Here is a 19,171-nt window from a genome sequence, read left to right as displayed (position 1 = left end):
TTTGATAATTATATGAATTAGTTATTTTAAGACCAATTTTTTGCTTATTCAAGCAAAAATACAGATTTTTAAAACTTTTTTTCCTTTAAAACTACATGTAATTTAAATACAGCATGTAAAACTGTAAAGGCTACAACAACAAAAGCATGTCTTAGAGGAAGAGGAATTTTTGTTTTGCTTTTTATTTATTTGTTGGTTTTAGTTACAAAGGAGAATGATTCTTAGAAAAAAATCATGTAATATTTCCCTAATGTGTCTCAAGTCTTTATATTTGTATTGGGATGAAGTTAGGGTCAGAGAGCTTAAAGGAAACAACACTCTTATTTGTATTACACTACAGTGAAACATTTAAACTTTAAAATTAGCTTACTATAGCATTAAAAAATTCAAAAGTATATTCTGTTTTTTTTTTAACCAAATCTGTAATATGCAAACTTAACTATAAGAACAGATATAATACAATCCATAGCAAGTGTGTCACCGTGACAGCAGGCGGGCAGAGACAAGGAGACATGGAACGTGGCTTCATTAAAGGCACCTCCGGGTAAATGCAGCACATTAGATACCCACTGAAAGACAGGAGCTGTTGATGGGGGTGACCTCTGACTGCAAGTCATCTTACTATAAACAGAAGAGTGTGGAAAGCCATTGGTCAGAGCCAACCGTGTTTACTATCCAATTCTCCTCTTAGTTAACCTAAGTAACTACAGTGATCCAGGAGCATGATGACAGTTCACAGAAGAAAAAGGTGTTTTTAAAGTTACCTGTATTGGCCCAAAAGATCAGCTACTGCTCAAACAGCTTTCTAATCCTGACACTACTTCTGATACTTCTGACATTGGATAGTGGAATTTAGTTGGTGTTAAGCTTCACAAAGAACTCTTTTTTCCAAAGGTTGAGTTTGGCAAATTGTGGAATTAATTTCAGCTTCTTGGAGGTGAATGAGGTAAGTTGTGATGGCCTCTTGATTTGAGGCATTGTTGTTCTATTATTAAGCAATATATTGTTCTTGTAAACCTACAAAATCCTATCTTAGGAGGAAAATGAGAACTTTTCTACTTATAATTCATTGTTGGGATTTCTTGTTTTCCTTTTTGTCTCTCTGTATCTCTCTCTTTTTTAGCAGGAAGGTAACAGGATAATATTTATTCGGAAGTTGAACAGGTAGCTCAGAATTCAGAAAATCTTTTATTAACATATCATTTAATTACTACTTTATCTCAATTTTAAAGTTATTTCATAAATTGGCTACCCTATTTTTATTATTGATGAGAAATTCCAAGTTAGCATGAAAGATCAATGGCTAAAATATATATTCAATAAATACTCTTTTTTTAACATGCAGAAGCTTTTCATAATAGATGCATATTTTGGGGAAAATAATTTGTAAAAAAAACTTTTCTTATGATGTTTTGCATTTTTTAAAAATTGTACATAAACCAAGCTAAATTTAATTATCAATCATAATCAATTCTGTGCTAAAAACCTTAAATTCTTAGATAGACTTTTTTCCTATTTATAACAGCATATCTTGGAGTTAAGTAGAAAGATCCAATTTAATTATAGCTTTTCTGTCTATAGAAAGTAATTTTTTACCATGTTTATACTGATCTGAACACAATTTTAAGAATGGATTATGATTTGATATTGACAGATAAATTGTCTTTTATTGGAAAGTTTCTGTTTAATTCAAATACGTTTTAATAAGGATGAGATAAATGAGAAAGGAAGGTACGGACCTCTCCTACTGTATTTAGGGCCATGATGTGAGTTGGCACATAATTACTGGCTCTTAAGTGCCTCTTTCATTCATGACACCTCACAGATGGGCAGTTGAAGGAGAATGTTTTGTTATATTAGTAGGGAAAACACATTTCAGGAGGGAATAAAAACTACCCCCTCTCATTTGCTATCTGTGTAAATTGACTTATGGCTACAGAGTTTCATTGTTTAAGGAACTTGTTTTGAAGAAAGGTATGATAAATTATTACAGCCAATAAGTTCTTCAATTTAGTTTCAAGGGTCTATTGAACAGCAATCAGCAGTATCTAGTTACAAGGTCCTTTTCTTGGATTGCTTTCTACTTTCGAAAGTATAGTAATTACTATACTATAGTATAGTAACTAAAAAATTAGTCATTTTAATGGTATATCCATGTTACTTTGCCCTTTTTGTCTTTGAAATAGTTTATTAGAGCTCTGAAATCTTGTTTCTAACTTTTCTAAAAAAATAAAAAATAACAACTTTTATCATTTCTTTAAAAAAAAAAAAAAAAGAAAACAGATTAGGAGGCCAAAGATAAACCTTTTAGAATTCTTTTTTTTTTTTTTTTTTAAAGATGTTTTACTTCCCTTCCTCTAAATCCTTTGGTTAAAAAAAAAAAAGACCAATAAAACCAAACAGTGATTTATTGATATTGAAACCTTCAAAAGTACATGATATGACTTAATGAGTTAGTAGCTCAAGCCACAGGGGGAGGCTTACTCAATGTATCCAGTGGATGATCTCAAATGTAGCTTTGGGGGAAAATGAAGTGTGCCTGTTGAGAAGGTAACACAGCTGTTGAAAACACACAAAAGCCAAATGATTTTATGATCTTGAATTAAGTTAGCTGTGATGGATTGTCCCTTAAACTACCTTTCTAAAAATCCTTAGATGGAGTTAATCAGAAGTAATAGACATAAAATGAGAGTTTTACCACCCTTTTCTCCCTTTTCTATGCTTGTATGCAAATTCAAGTGATAATTGAAATAAATGTAGGGCACAATATATAGTCTTTCTCTAAATCAGTCTCATTTATATTTATTGGTTTCTTTACTTAATAAAAGTCTTATTATATTAGTTTTCAACTGAAGTTAAACAGTGATGGTACTACCATTTCTTAAACTATATTTCTATGTACAAAATTCTTTGTACAAAGAACTTTAGTTGGTTACAATTATTGGCATATAGTTCTTCAAAAGCAGTCCCAATGCAATTATTTCAGTTCCAATGCAAATTATTTTAAAAATGCAAATATGTAATTGAGCATTCTTCTACTTTCAAATCACTAAAATGTGTTCTTTCAATTCTTTGAATTAAGAATTGCATTTCAGGGCAAATAAACATCCATTAATAAATGCTTTACAAGGAATCATAAAGGCAATAATACAGAATGTGAATGCTAGAACATTATTTCAGATTCATTTCCTATCTTAATATATATTTAAATAGCAACAATAAAAAATCATAAGACTGAAATTCAGTATTTCTAACTGACAGTTCTTTTTCATAGGATGTGGAATTTAATTTTAAAATTAAGTATTATATGTTTGAAATTTTGTATTGAAAGTTACATAAGTACAAGATCAAAATATTCAAATTACTTGAACTTTCTGAAAACAGCAATATTTTTTTTTCTTGACTGGAAGTAGTTGTTCATTATATTTCTCTAGTTGTTTAAGTTTTAGTTATGTAACAAAATCCTAAATATAAATACATGTTTACCAAATAAAATGCTCCACAAAAATGTATTGAAAGCACCTGAGAATTTATTTTTTAAATTAAGGAAGTTTCTAAATGTTCTATAGGAGTTTGGCAGCATTGTAGATAAATGGGGGGGGGGAAATTAAATTCACTGAAAGTATCTTTATGAAAAAAAATCTTAAAATTCAAATTGATTTTAAGCAATGACTTTCATTAAATTTGTGAAAATAGTCATATTGTATACCAGACAAGCTCTGTATTCAATTACAGTTTGAACTGAAAGCTCCACATATCAATTATTCCTTATATTCAAAATGTTACCTCCCCCAAAACATGTTACAAAATGATTGATATTTATGTTTTAAAGCAAATGAGAACTAATCTGTGCCTGTAGCAAAATTCTTTTGAAGTTTTCTGACTATGATGAGCTGGATTATTAGTTAAGTAGTGGAAGTCTGTCTTGGACTATGGCCCTGTTGTGCTTGGCAGGTCATGATAAATGGGGGAATCTTCCGTAACCTTGTGGTCAAAACATTCCAATATCTCAAATGGGGGAGGTGGGGAGAGAAGATATAAAAAACCCCTTGTAGGAGTAGTAGCAGAATTTCTTTATTTTAAAGCCTAAGATAAGTGTATTCTATTTATTTTGTTTGAAACAGAATTTGATAAATTCTTTCTTTGAGAGCCCTAGATTAAGTATAGTTGCAAGGGAATAATTTATAGAAATCTTTTGATAGTGAATTTTTAAATGATTAGATTTCAAAGATATTAAAATAAAAAAAAACATGTTTGACTTTGTTTCACGTGAAAATGCCTATGAGAGTAAGCAATTTAATTAATTGCAATGAATTTTTATTTTACAGTAAGAGTTAAAAAATATTTTACTTAGTACTAGTATAACATTTTACTTTGGCTCACCATAATTGTATGTGAACCATTTTAAGAAGAAAAACCGCCTGCAAAATATATAAGTTGAAGCAAGGATATAATATAGATTGTGAGCTATTGGAAAATTTTAATTTTATACATTTATAATGAATATTTTTTAGATGAATCCTGCTCTTTCATGATTTTACTTTTAGTATAGTACAACCTGGAAATAATACCCTAAAGTGACAATCTAGTCAAATTTCCAAACTTGAAAAAAAAATAAAAAATGAAACACTTTCATATGAGCCTGTAATTCGATCCATCAAGGCATCTTGCAGTTCTTTCTGTGGCATTTTAAGTGCTGTATTACCTCTGATGTAGTCCCTGTTGGGTAATAATGAAAAATACACCCTTGGAAGAAGGTCTGAAATTTTTCTAAATATTTCATACAGCAAATGCATAATTTGAGACAGGTGACAAAGATCTATAGCTTATCAGAGAAATAAATGGACTTCAGTATTCTAATCACTAGCATGGTTTGACTTTCTATTTAATACATATAAATTGCACATAAATAATTAGTACTTTGTTTTAATGTGTAATTATTAGCCAATTACTTTTAAAGCATATTCAACCTTTCAATGAACCTTCACATACTATCATTAATATTGAAGCTATTCTGACAGAAGAAGAATTGTAGTCTATAGTCCTTCCCCAAACTTTGTAAAACCCAATTCCTCCCCAATGTGAGATTCTATATATCCCACCTCCTAAACCAGAAGTTCAGTAATCCTGGGAGTAAAGGCCAGAAATCAAGCAAAGGTGTTGTCCATAACAGCCTCAATATTCTAATCATTTATGTTTAGTATTTTTTCAATGGATTTTATTAAAACTTTATAAAAATCAATCTTAATCTTGATTTTAAGATGAATATGCATTTGAAATGCAACATTTATTTGAATTTTTCAGATATATAGCTCACTTTATTAATTTTTCTAATTGAGAGATAATGGCTAAGTATTTGGAAAACATATGCTTTTTATACCCAGTACAAGAATATTGAGACTAGAAAGAGAGAGTGACAAAAAAAAGAAAAGAAAAATGAAAATTTTCTGACATAAAAAGTATAATTATTAGTTATGGACCTCAAGGAAACAAATAATGTTTCAAATTAGAGACTAAAATTGTGAAAATTACTTTTATGTTATTTAATACTTATATTTTGTGAAACTGACTTGATTAATTGGACTTTTAATTGTAATATTTTAATATCTTAGAGGATTTCTATGGTGTTTGGGGAAATAACATTTTATTTGATAGTTTAACTTTGTAAGATTTTTAATTTGATTTTTACATAAACAAAACAGGATACTATCTTAAAGGGTTTAAGGATATGTTCTGTGTACATAAAAGCATTTCTTTAATATATAGTTGTATTTATACATCTGAACACATTTGGGTGTATAGAGATATATGTTTAGGCACAAATAAACACTGATTTTTAATATCATTGTTATATAACATAATTCTATAAAAGCAGCCCTTCAAATATTTATTCTATTGAATAGTTAATCTATTCAAAGAAATTTTAAGTTTAGATTCAAATTTCTCTATGTCTATAACCATCCATCTATCCATCTATTTATCTATCTAATTAAATTGGAAAAAAGTCTCATCTATGTAATTCATACAAAGCAGTAATTACTCTCCAAATTAAATTAAAGCGCTGCATTTTTCTATTGTTATCTAAATGGTTACTTTAGTATATTGCCTATTAATAAGCAGATTGACAATTTTCAGCAAATTCTTTTGTAGAAATTATGTGTATGATTTTTGATATATAATCTGATTGTACTTGTTGAATTCAGAGATATGTCTGGATTCGTAATCCATATCCTTACTTTAATCTTTATTTATTTACATAAATACACACAAATGTAAAATTCTGAGAATTAGTAGTGAATATCCGAATTTGTTTATTAAACTAGTATACTGGACAAGAGGGAGATAATACTAAAGAGAGAAAATAAATTATTAAAATGTATCAATAATTAACTAGTCTTTTATAAATTGAATTCATCTTACTCAATGAAAAACCTCAATTTTATATTTCTAGAAAACAACTTCTACTTTAATAAAAGGCATTTAATTTAACCAGGAAAAGAGCAATTATCCAATTTGTAGTAAAGAATTAATTTTAAAAATTTGAGTTTTTTAAATAATATATGCTGTAAGATAATAAAAGAAATGGCTAAAGTGATAGGAATCCAGTGTAATAAGGAAACAATATGCATTTATTTGTATTTTTGCAAAAAAAATCACAATAATTTTCTGCAATTTTCCTAAGTATTTTCTGCAGGAATAGTTATGGTTTGGGATATTATTAGACAAAGTTTTTTTTTTTCAACAAACATTGGAAAATAAATAGTAACAGTATTCAATCAAACTCGATTTTCAGATTGTAAACTTGGAAAGATAATGAAATTGACAGATCCATTTCACTGTTGTTCAAATTAATTTTGTATTACTTTATTTACAAAAAATTTCCTAAATAATTGCTGACAATATAACTAAATTACATCTAGTTGTTTCTCTTGAACTGAAGATATAATTCTGCATTTGATTTTTTTTGTCAATCACATAATCACAATATATTTACATTGCACTTCTACCAATTACTATAAACATGTGTGCCACATAAATAGGACATATAGATTATTTTTACAAGATATTTAATAATTAAAGCAACACATTATATGAGACATAATTTTGTGATTGTCGTATGTTGTCATTGAGTAGAAGTAGTTTAATATATGATTGACAATTAATGACTTGGAAATAACATTTCAGCAGGAATACTAATTTTTATTGTTTATCATTATTTCCATTATACCATAGCTTTTAAAATTATTTGTTATTTTCAATGTTGCAGATTTTGTAAATAGTAAGGTTGGCTTTCATCAAACAAACAACAAATGAAACAACACAGTAGAAAGCAAAAAGTTAAATATTGATGTCCAAATTAAAACAAGGACTACTCCATAACAAGTGGTAATGGATTTCAGGATTTTTTTTTGTTTTAAATTAAACCCCAAAATGAAATGAAATTTATTAGAACAAATATAATCTAGATCTAGAAAAGAGGTTAGCTAAAACAAGAAACTCAGATTAGTAAATATGATATTTGCAACTGTCTTTTTCATAGTTTTGTCTTCCTGGATAAATTTCCTTAATGACAAACTCTCATCTCTATTTCTTATGCATGTCCTATAGTAAAAACAAACAAAATGCATGCCTCTTGAATGAATGAGAAATTAGATTGTCACTAAACAAAACTACTTTGGCATAATTCTATGCAGGTAAAGTATAATTCTTTTTGGAAAATATCTGAAGATATTTTGTTTCTTATAAAGGCAGAGATATGTTCTCAATTTTCATTGTCTCTTAGTGGTAGATATTACATATTACTTATTTTTCTCTTGTTACTAAAGCTGTTATTGTGTCTTTATAGATTAAATGAAATTCTGGACATTTATTCATGCAAACAGCCAGTCTAGATAATTCAAATGAGGGAGAAAAGAATACATTTCCCTTGAGGACTTTTGGTATGGAAGCTATGTAGATTATTATTACAATGCTCAATTTTATTCTTAAACTTAAATGTTTAAATAGTTATTTTTTAAGCTTATCACCAAATTTTCCTGAAGTATTTTGCTTCAAGAGTGCAACTAAAATGTATTCTATGTTAAGCAAACTGTTCTTTCTAGGCAAGATGAAGTAAAAACATTGTTCTCTTTCAAGTCTATGACTTGTAACAAGGACCTACCTTCTTTCCCATTTTAATGTCAAGGAATACATGAGAAAATGTTTGTCGAAATCCTACTTGTTCCCATTGTTAACCTTAAATATTTTTAGTGATTTTGATAGGACACAATTCATGTCATGTTTTCCAAAGAAGTCATTTTAATCAATATAAATAATTTTTGTTTAATTAAATATCTGAATATCGCCACATATGGTCTTCTTTTTTGAATATGCACAGGTGCACACTGGAAAACAATGGAATTTTTCCTTTACTGCATTTTGCAAACTACAGATAGGAAGTCTTTGAATATGTATAACATTTTCAGTATATTATATTGTTTTCTGAAGGGTTACAGCAATAGTTTTTGTAATTCCTTTGGCAACTTAGTCACTTTTAATATATGAGGCATCTGGGTGGTACACTGAACTTTGAATCAGGAAGACTTGTGTTCAAATCCTGCCATAGACTCTTACACTCGATCAATCACTTAATCTCTTTTTCAACCTCAGTTTCCTCAATAACACCTGTGTCACAAGGTCATTGTGAAGAGTCAACAATTCCAAAGCACTATATCAAATTTAGTTGTTATTAATTATTATTACTATTATTAATTATTAACATCTCCAACTAAGTCTCACAATATTTTCTACATGGGCTTCAATAATAGGTATAGTATAACAGCTGTTTTTTCTTGCATATCCATCTTATCACTTTTTTGTGTGTGTTCAGTCACTTTTCAGTGATGTGTGACTGTTGCCCCATTCAGGAATTTCTTGGCAAAGATATCAAAGTGGTTTGCCATTTCCTTCTCCAGCTCATTTTACAGATGAAGAAACTGAGGCAAGCAGGGTTAAGTGATTAGCCCAGGATCACATAGCTTGTGACTGAGGTCAGATTTGATTCCAATTCCAGTTCTATCCTCTATACCATCTACCTGCCCACACTGTTGTTTTTCAGTTGTTCCTGTCCAAGTCTTTGTGACTTCATTCAGAGTTTTCTTCACAAAGTGGTTTGCTATTTTCTTCTCTAGTTCTTTTTGCAGAAGACAAACTGAGGCAAATAGGATTAAGTTACTTACCAGGGTCACACAGCTGCTAAGTGGCTGAGGCCAGATTTGAACTCAGGAAGATGCATATTCCTGACTACAAATTAGACATTCTATCCACTGTACCAACTTGCTTTCTTCTTACCACCTTATTTGGTGGTAGTATTTGAAAATCATGGAAGACTTAAGTAGGCAGCTTGTTATAGTAAATATATATATATATATATATATATATATATATATATATATATATATATATATATATAATAAATGGAGTCAGGGGACCTGTACTGGAATAGCACCTCCACTGCCCACTACCTCTGTGACCTTTTATCAGTCACACCTTCTCTGGTTTTAGATTCCTCATCTATAAAATGAGGGTTTTGGACTAGGGGCCCTCTAAAATCCTTTTAAGTCTAAAGTTATGACCCTTTGTTGCTAAGACTTCAGCAAAGTTTAGACATATCGAATTATAGAATACTAGAACTGGATGAGACCTTAGAGATTATCTCATCAGAGAGGTGAAATATCTCATCCAAGACCTCACAGATAGTTAGTGACAGAGCTGGGACTATGTAATCTGTCAAATGAGGGGTTTGGATGAGATTATTCCTAGGTCCTTTCCAGTTCTAACAGTTTATAACTGTGGCTATTCACTATACAATACTCTTTTCTTTCCACTTGGATTAAATGGAACAAACTGAAGTATTTGGATCATTTTTCCTTCATCATACTTGTAATAAACAAACAAAATGGGTTTTAGGGGCTGAATGTTTTGAGTAATTGTGGTTGAAAATGCATAGCCTGAGGAGACTTGAGAATTTTGGCTTTGTGATTTTTTAAATGATTTTGAAATGATTTTCTTTATTTTGCCTGTTATCCAGTTTTTCACTTTTCTCTTAGTATGGTTATGGGTAAATATGCCTCTTTAACAAATGTGTGAGTTTAAAATTGTTCTGAAAAGAATAAGGTGAGAAGAATTATAATCAGCAGATTATTAATGAGATTCTTCAAGGTATTAGATTGAGGTTCTTCTGTCAGTTAAGGGCTTTTCCAGGGAATCTTATTAAAGCTTTGAAACCATAGTAGGAAAGAAGAAAACAAAAACAAAGATTTATTAAACATCTCTTAAAGTACTGTGCTAAATGCTTTAGAAATGTTACCTCGGTTTAGTACACTGAAAATAAAAATAAGCAAAACTAAAATATATTTTGTTTTATACTTGCCACAACCTTAAACTAAAATGCACTTTTCCTTAATTTCATTATGAGGCATCAAGTGTATATGATTCTTATTTTTTTTCACATAAAATAATAGTATAGAACTATTTTTACTTTCCTTGATGTAGCTAACTAGACAGATGACAGTAGAGAATAAAGTACTTCAAAGTTTTCACACAGAAATTCTAAGACTTAGGTTGCCTTCCAGAGGGATTATTATAACACTTAATGCCCCCTTTGTCTCCTTAAAATCAACTTCATAGACATGTGGAAAACATGCAAACAATTAACAAGTATTTTAAAGTAAATACTATGTGCCAAGTATTAAGATAGGTTTTGGAGAAAAAAAGATAAAAATGAAATAGTGACTTATGAAAATGAAGGAGCCTCATTTATTAGAGGAAACTACATGGACTCTTTAAGCATTGTGTTACAGTAGAAGACCATAGGATTCAAAGTGATAAGACCTGTAGCCATTGAGAGCTTAGACAAATGAATGAAATGCTTCAAAGGACTTTTCCAGGTCTAAACATAATTTCCTTTGAGGACAGAGACAGAGGCACACACAAAGAGAAACACAGGGACACGCAGAGAGAGACAGAGAATAAATCCTATTTAAGTCCTATCTTTTAGTATTTTAATAGACTCTGTAATGAAGTATATTGCCATTTTTAAGAAAACTAAAAGTTAAGTTCTAAATTCAGTTGTCAGCTCTGTGAGGACTTTTTATTTCTATTGCATTCCTCATTCTCCAATCCTTACCTCTTACATACTCAGTCTGCGCTCAATTAATAAATTCCTTCTGATCACTGACTTAAAAGTGAAGCAACAAAGAAATATTTTTGAATGAATGAATAGACAAACCATGCATTGTTGAAGGTGTTTTCAAATTCAAGTGACTTACTTATCACTTGATTCTCTATTTACTTTACAAGAATGCCATCTTTTCAATTCAAGATTGAATTATAGTATAAAATCTCAGAACTATTAGGTACCATAAAATAGATCTTACTTGAGCCGGTCCTTTTTGTAGGATATATATTCTCTGCATTCTGCACCAACTCTGACATTAGAAAGGTAGAACAGTCACACACAATTTGGGGAAGCTTTTTTGGACTTTGCTGTTAAAGTTTTCTAGTCATACAGAAATCCAGAATCCAAAATATATAGGCATCTAGGATGCCTATATTTAGAAGAATATTAAATTATATTGTGCCTCTGTCACTTTCTTATAAGATCATAATAGATGTCCCCAACCTTTTTGACAAATGAACTAGAATTCCAAATTTATTTTTGGAGAGTATGTTTTATAAAACCATTATCTAAAAGAAGATATGTATATATAAAAAGCATATGGCTAAGGAGCAGTAATTAGAGTTTGCCAAGAAAAAGGATATTTCCTGTTTCTAATCCCATTTCAATGATACAGTGATTTATTTGGAAAGGGCCAGATAAAAGGTTTAGAAAAATATGGTTAAAAAAAAAAAAAGTCCTGAAAGTCCTTAGATGAATGTCCAGGTGAATATCACCTCTTCTTTTCACCTCAGAGGATGGCCTACTTCTGGCTTATCTCTGAGAATGTGTGCCCTGTCTAGGGTGTCTCATTTGATCTGGAGATGCCACAGTATGCTTGGCCCACATTCCTGTCATAACCAATGCAGAGAGTTTGGAGTTCAGTGTATTTTTTTTTTTAGAACTGTATACATTCTCTCCATTTCCCTGTTCTTTTCCCTATCTTATTATTTTAAAAAATGTGTTTTCCACCCCTATCCCTTGATTTTACAAATTTTGAAGGCTAAAATTAAGGCAGGCACTGAATATCCCTTTAAACGATTTTAATAAATTACATTTAAAATAATTTTTCAAATGGAGATTTCCCTTTTCCTATCTAGTTTAACCTTTAATTAGATACATCTCCATGGACTATCAAGGTTTCTTTTGAATAAAAAAAAGTTACTTTATATATCTATTTATTTTCCCATTATAAACTAACTGTATTATCTGGCAAGTTTCTTTTGAACAGAGAAATGAAGCAACTTTATCATGTTTTGGGTACATTTCTGAAAGGCTATTTGTCAGATTTAGTATGAGAAAAACTGTAATCTACTCTAAGTGCTATCATTATTAACAAGCTGTTTGACCTTAAATCACAAACTTTCTAGACCTCAGTTTCCTCCACTATGAAGTGAGAAAGCTGATACAGTTAAAAGATCATTCATATACCTTCCAGCTCTCACATCCATTATCTCTGTTGTCTTACCACTGTGCAGTATTCAGAAGTGACTCATAAGCTTTTTTTTCTCTCTTGCATTAAGGTATTTTGGTCTTTAGGATGGACTCCAAAGAATAAGACAAAAATCTTGTACTTGAATGCAAGTATATACAGGAAAAAGAAACCCACAGAGTAGTGTGTAATTGACTACAGAATTTTGTCAGAAATGTATATGAATGCTATTTGTCCTTCAATGCCTTTGACAAGGAAAGGGGGAGGGGAGGAAATCCTACTGCCTTCTCTGCATGCTATTGCCGTGAAGCACTCTGAAAAGACTGAAGTTTCCATTTCCAGTGAGGCATAATGCCCTGTCTTCTATATAACTGAAAGATCCAGTGATAACCACTCTGAAGATACAGGAATGGAAAATAACAGAATAAGTGGCAGCTAATGATAATCACAGGGAGGAGATCCTGACAGATTGTCTGGAATGAGTGAGTGTTTAAGAATGCCAGCATAACCAAAAACTTAAGAATTTTTTTGCTATTAAGTTAGTTCCTTTTAAAAAATGGCAGATTTGTATTTTAAAATGTGTATTCAATTAAGAAATGAAGTTGTGAGATTTTTCTCCTTTTGTTAGGGTTAATGATATATCTAATTATGCCTAATATTTTTCTGCATAAATATAATCTTTACATAAACTAAAAGATGTGTGACTTGGCAAATGTTAGCATTTTCCTCAAATTATTTTACATTTATACTAGGTACTTTCATCCTGTAAGTTTAACATTACACAGATTATTGAATTTCCCATCTCTTCCCTGACCATTATCATTCTGGCCACTATTAAAATCTGTAAATTGTGTTAATATTTTGAATCTATTCAAAATGATTCAAATCTCATGATAGGGATAATTGAAACAGCCTCTGGGCTTTCTCCCTCAGGCTTCTCCCCACCTTGATCTGTTCTCTATAAAGTAGCCAACAGTAATTTTCCTTAAAAAAAAAAAATCCAGATCTAAAAAAAAAAAAATCCAGATCTGACCATATCATCTACTCCCTCACCCTGCATCTTGCCCTTTCCCACTCCACCAATATATACTCTTAATAAACTTCAATAGTTATTTCTTGCTTGTAGAAGAAAATAAAAATCATTGCGCATTTAAAGTTTTTCATTATCTGGCCCTTTTTATTTTTGTAGTTGTCCTACATAATGTATCCCTCCATGGACTCCACAATCCAACAATGCTGCTTTTCCACATACAACTTTTCCCATTTCTTATCTCTTTACCTTTGCCTTGACAGGACCTGGAATGTATTTTTTCCCCTTACTTAAGATTCTCCTTGATCCATGGTTTCTGTTAAGACTCATCTCAGGAGTTATCTTCTCCATGAAACCTTTCCTGATCTCCCATGCTATTAATATACTTCTTTCCCCAGCTAGCTTACATTATATATATATATATATATATATATATATATATATATATATATATATATATATTTGATGTAGATTAACATATATGTATATGCCATCTCCCTGATTTGATTGTAAGCTTCTTGAAGGCAGGAACCATTTCCCTGTAGGGTTTAAATCCCAACTACTTAGTCTAGTGTCTGTATAGTAGGTATTTAAGAAATGCTTATTGATTTACATTATAGTCCTTGCTTTTACATTTTTTCCTTGAAATATGTATTTATTTTTGCAATCTCTTAATTAATATGAAAACCATATTATGGCTGATATTTTTGCTGTCATTTGTACTCTCTTCCATTAAAGCTATTGGTATGCTGTGGTTTTGTGTATCCTCCCTTTTTAGAGTCTCTAGAGTAATTGTTACCAACAGAAGACTTTTAGGAAACATTGTTGATGGTAATATAACCTAATTTGTTGCATTCATTTTTATAGGGAACAGAAGTGATCAGAGTTTAGAAAGACAGCAAATGAATTGAATAAATGAGATGTTGCCAGAGTTTGTTTTAAAAATAAACAATATTGATTTTGGAGATTGTGTTTACTAAGCTAATGTTACTTTAATTTTGTGAAAATCGTGCTTTTGTATATTTCAGTTTAAAAACATGTACTTATTATACAAATACATATATACATGCATAAATATGTATACTTTTTTGTTCTTCCTCAGTTGTGTCCAACTCTTGGTGACCCCATTTGTGGGTTTTCTAAGACAAAGAAACTGAAAGTATTTGCCATTTCTTTCTCCAATTCATTTTATAGATGTGAAACTAAGCCAAACAGGACTAAGTGACTTGCCCAGGTTCACACAGCTAGTATGTGTTGTGGGCCAGATTTGAATTCAGAAAGATGAGTCTTCTTACTTTAGCTCTAGCAATAATGCACGTATATACACACCTGGATAATTACAAATATTTTATTATCTTTAGTATATCAAATTGTACCATGGCATGATGGGGACAATTATAGCATTATAGGATCATGGATTTAGTGACGTCTTCAAAGGTCATCCTATCCAACTTTTACATTTAATAAAGAAGAAAAGTCTCAGCCTCATCTTGATTCAAATCCTGTCTTTAATATTTTGAGCTATGAGACCATGAACAAATCACATGAACTCATAGATTCTCAATTTCCTTATCTGTGAAACAGGGATAATGATACCTGTAGAATTTAGGAAGAATCCAATGGAATAAAGCATAGTGAAAGTGTTTTTAGCCTCAAAAAGTACTATGTAAATGCAAGTAATTATTATGAGGCATTTTCAAAATTAGTCATGTATTTGTGTTTTAAGACCTTGAAACAGGGGCAGCTAGTTAGTGCAGTGGATAGAGCACCAGTCCTGAAGTCAGGAGGACCTGAGTTCAAATGTGACCTCAAATACTTAACACTTCCTAGCTGTGTGACCTTGGGGAAGTTACTTAAGCCCAATTGCCTCAGGAAAAAAAAAAGATCTTGAAACATCTGCTCTTCCAAATTGAGTTTAAAAGATCAATTATTAGAATTAATTTCTGTATTAGGGTAGTCTTTTTATCTTGTCCTTGAATATCTTTGTTATTTGACCTCTCTTTTACATACTTACTGAATTTTCACTTGCATTTTTTAATGTTTCATATTTTTTGTTTACATTTTATCCTTCAAACTTAATTAGATTACAAATCCCTTGAGGACAGTCTCAGACCTTTCTATCTTTCTAGTGCCCATTACATTGCACTGGGAAATGACTTCAACTAAGAATATAATATATTGAAATATTTCATCTTGAGAAAGGAATTTTCAAGTCACCTCCTGGCTAATTCTTATATTTCAAGATTATTATGCTCAAAATAATAGCAGCAGCAGAAAATTTCTCTAACAATTTTAAGATTTGCAAGGAACTTTGCATATTATTTCACTTAGGTATTTTACAGTTGAGGAAAGTGAGTCAGAGAACTCAGGCAACTTATTCATGGGCCACACAGTTATTAAATGTCCAGCCTGTGGTTTGGCCTTTGCTTTTCAGATTCCCAAGTTCAGGGTCTTTATCCATCCTGCCATAAAGTCACTTATGATCAAAATAAATTTAGACTTACCTCCATTTTAGATTGTTGTCCAGAAATGAACATTGGTACATATTATTTTATCCTGAGATGTTTTCATTCTTTAACTTTTGCTGGCAATTAACCTTCTCCAAAGCTGAATTTTTGAAGGTTGAAATATAGTCTGCATAAATATACTGCAAATATGTGTGAGAAGTCTGCACTCAGTACCTGAACTTAATTGACATGCTGAGAAAATATATGAAACATATAGTCATCGGATTCAGAAAATGAAAATTAATGTATGAATTATTTAGCTAACACTGCACTTTGCCCCAGAATCTGGTGTTTATTATTGTGAATTTTAGCAGGAAACAGAAGCAGTATCAATTGGGAAAACATTTCTTTACTGGACTGAGAACAGTATGGCTTTCTACTTTCTAAGTGGAGAAACCTGGCTCTTTGGTTTCTTTGTTCCTACTTAGGCTACTCCCAAGCTATTTTAGCTCAACATTTTACATACTAATGGAGTCTAGGGAAGTGCTGTTGGCAGCTGTTCATGGGATAATAATGAAACACACTGTTTAGGACTGCATACTGCTGCTGTAAAATAAGGGAAGTATTTTATAGAGATCAGGGTGAGTTGAGCTATATCCACTTTAAGCATTGTATGTGTGTGAACTGAGAGTGAGGAAGTTGTATTTTCATATGAGAATAACTAGCAATCCCTTTCTCCTCGCAGGTAAAGAAAACGTGCACAGAAACAGATGTTTCAGAGCCTCAGAATTCCAGGTACAGTCCATAGAGGCAAATGTTGAACTGAGGAACTGTGGGGGAAACTAAAAACCCAAAAAAGTTCGTGTGCAGATATAAATCTATCAGGTGACCCATTGTCAGGTTTTTTTTTTTTTTTAAGTTTTATAAATAGGAACTTTTTAGCATAATAAAAAGAATATAATTCAAATAGTAATGAAAGGAACTCAACATTAGACAGGGAAATTTTCAGACCAATACTAAAAATTTGTCACTGCTGCTACTTGAAAGGAAATTAGCATAGTATTGTATATGCAAATAAAAGCGGATATTAGTAGTACTCAACCTCTTCCTGTAAAGATGCTATATATTTTACCTCATTACTAAAAGTTTTAATAACTTTTAAAATATATTTTGAAAGATTAAGTTAAATTACTTTTAAAGTTTTCATTATTTTGCAAACTTTAAAAAAATCAAATTTTACAATCACTGATTTTCTTCAAATATTATTAAATTCCAAAAGAACTAATAAATTTGTAAATTAAGAAATTTAGAATGAGTATAGATAAAGTTGGGATGTGAGGTCTATGAGCATGTGGATTCTATGAAATAGCAATTATGGAACCAAGAGTGAACTAGAGATTAAGTAACTTTCTCTATATTCTTATTTTTTTTAAATAAATGGACCATATGCACTAAATGATGATCTGTTAGGATAAATATATGTATATATATATATATATATATATATATATGTGTATATATATATATATGTAAATATATACACGTATATATAGCACATAAATATACAACACATATAATAGTATATCATAACATATTACATTGCATTGTATTATAACAGTTCTGTAAGTACAGTGTCACATCTATGTGAGGGGAGATATGATTTCATTGATGTTGGAAGTCCCCAGAAAGAAAAGTCCCCCTGCCAGTACAGTAATTGTTCTGTGACATCAAACCATAGAGTCTGACTGAGTCAGTAAAAGAACACAGTGGCTTGCTCAATATCACACAACTAATATATGTCAGAGACTGAACTTGAAGCTAGAGCATTCTGTTTCTAAGGCCAATTATATAATTGTGAAATGTAATCAATCATTTCCTAATTTAGGATTTAATGTAGCCTAATTATGAAAAGTTTCCTACATTAGACATCTATTATAAACCAACTACTTTTTTATGACTATACACTTACTTTTAAAAGACAAATAAGTACCTCTGAGTATTAATTGACCTAAGATAAATAGAATTCTGCATTTATAGAATATTAATTTCCTACTTTATTTAATTTTGAACCTCCCCATTTTAAAATGCTCCATACAATTAGCTGCAGTATGATTGCATTTATTCAATCACTCAACAAAATTTTTGTTAAGTGCTGGGTATACAAAGGTAAAAATAATGCAATTCCTATCCTCAAGGAGCTTACATTCAAGGAAGGGAAACAACATGTGCATAAATTAGAATATTCAAAGTAAATATAAGGTAAATTGAGGAAGAAAAGGCACCAACAGTGAAGATATTGAAAAAGACTTCTGAAAAAGTAGCAAAGAATTCAATGAGACTGATAGGGATGAAAGAGAACACACTTCTGTAATCGGCGATAGCCAGTACAAAAAATTGAAATGGAGTATGATGTCACATGAAAGGCACAAAAAGACCACCACGAATGGATTGTAGTGTATAGGAAGGGAAATAATATATAATAAGAGTGAAAAGATAAATTGGGGCTAGATTGTGAAGAGCTAGAAGATAATAATATTTTATATTAGGTCCTAGGGGCAATAGGATAGCTATTGTCTTAATTCTAAAAGACAGTACGGCTCAGTGAATTAAACAAAAAAAAATTGTTAGTTAGAAGATTCATCCTGTGTCCTTACACTAACTTAGATCCCAATCAGATTGATGATACTTAATTTGTACTCAGTAGGTCCAAATCATTGGGTTGGTTATATCATTCGCAAGCTCTTTGTAAGCACAAAACTGTATTTCCAAATTACAGAAGTGAGACAGCATTCAGAGGCCATCTAGATTAACTCATATCTGACCAGGAAATCCTGCTGTTTAAAAACTTCTAGTTAAGGAGTAATCCCTTCTATTTGAGGATGGCTCTAATTATTAAAAAGTTTTTTTTTTTTTTTTTCCTGACTTGAGAAAACTGCTTCCACCCTTGTCCCTTTCTTATTTTGCCCTCTGGGGTCAGTAGAACAAGTCTAATATCTTTTCTTCAGATATTTTGAAGATAGCCCAATAAGCTAAATTAGTGTTTAAAATTATCTAAATGTTACATC

The 19,171-nt window shown here is 30.8% G+C and overlaps 1 protein-coding gene across 6 annotated transcripts in view; it reads left to right on the top strand.

The window, feature by feature from the left end:
- Positions 1 to 19,171, top strand: part of EYA4 (EYA transcriptional coactivator and phosphatase 4) — a 296,329-nt gene that overhangs the window by 139,549 nt on the left and 137,609 nt on the right. For all 6 annotated transcript variants that reach the window (XM_031964240.1, XM_031964244.1, XM_031964242.1 and 3 more), the window contains exon 3: positions 16,852 to 16,901. In XM_031964240.1, coding sequence (XP_031820100.1) covers positions 16,852 to 16,901 — 50 coding nt within the window. The remainder of the gene's footprint in view (positions 1 to 16,851; positions 16,902 to 19,171) is intronic.

This window comes from Sarcophilus harrisii, chromosome 4 (assembly GCF_902635505.1).
Source record: "Sarcophilus harrisii chromosome 4, mSarHar1.11, whole genome shotgun sequence".
Taxonomy (NCBI): Eukaryota; Metazoa; Chordata; class Mammalia; order Dasyuromorphia; family Dasyuridae; genus Sarcophilus; species Sarcophilus harrisii.
This window is presented reverse-complemented; position numbering and strand designations above follow the sequence as displayed.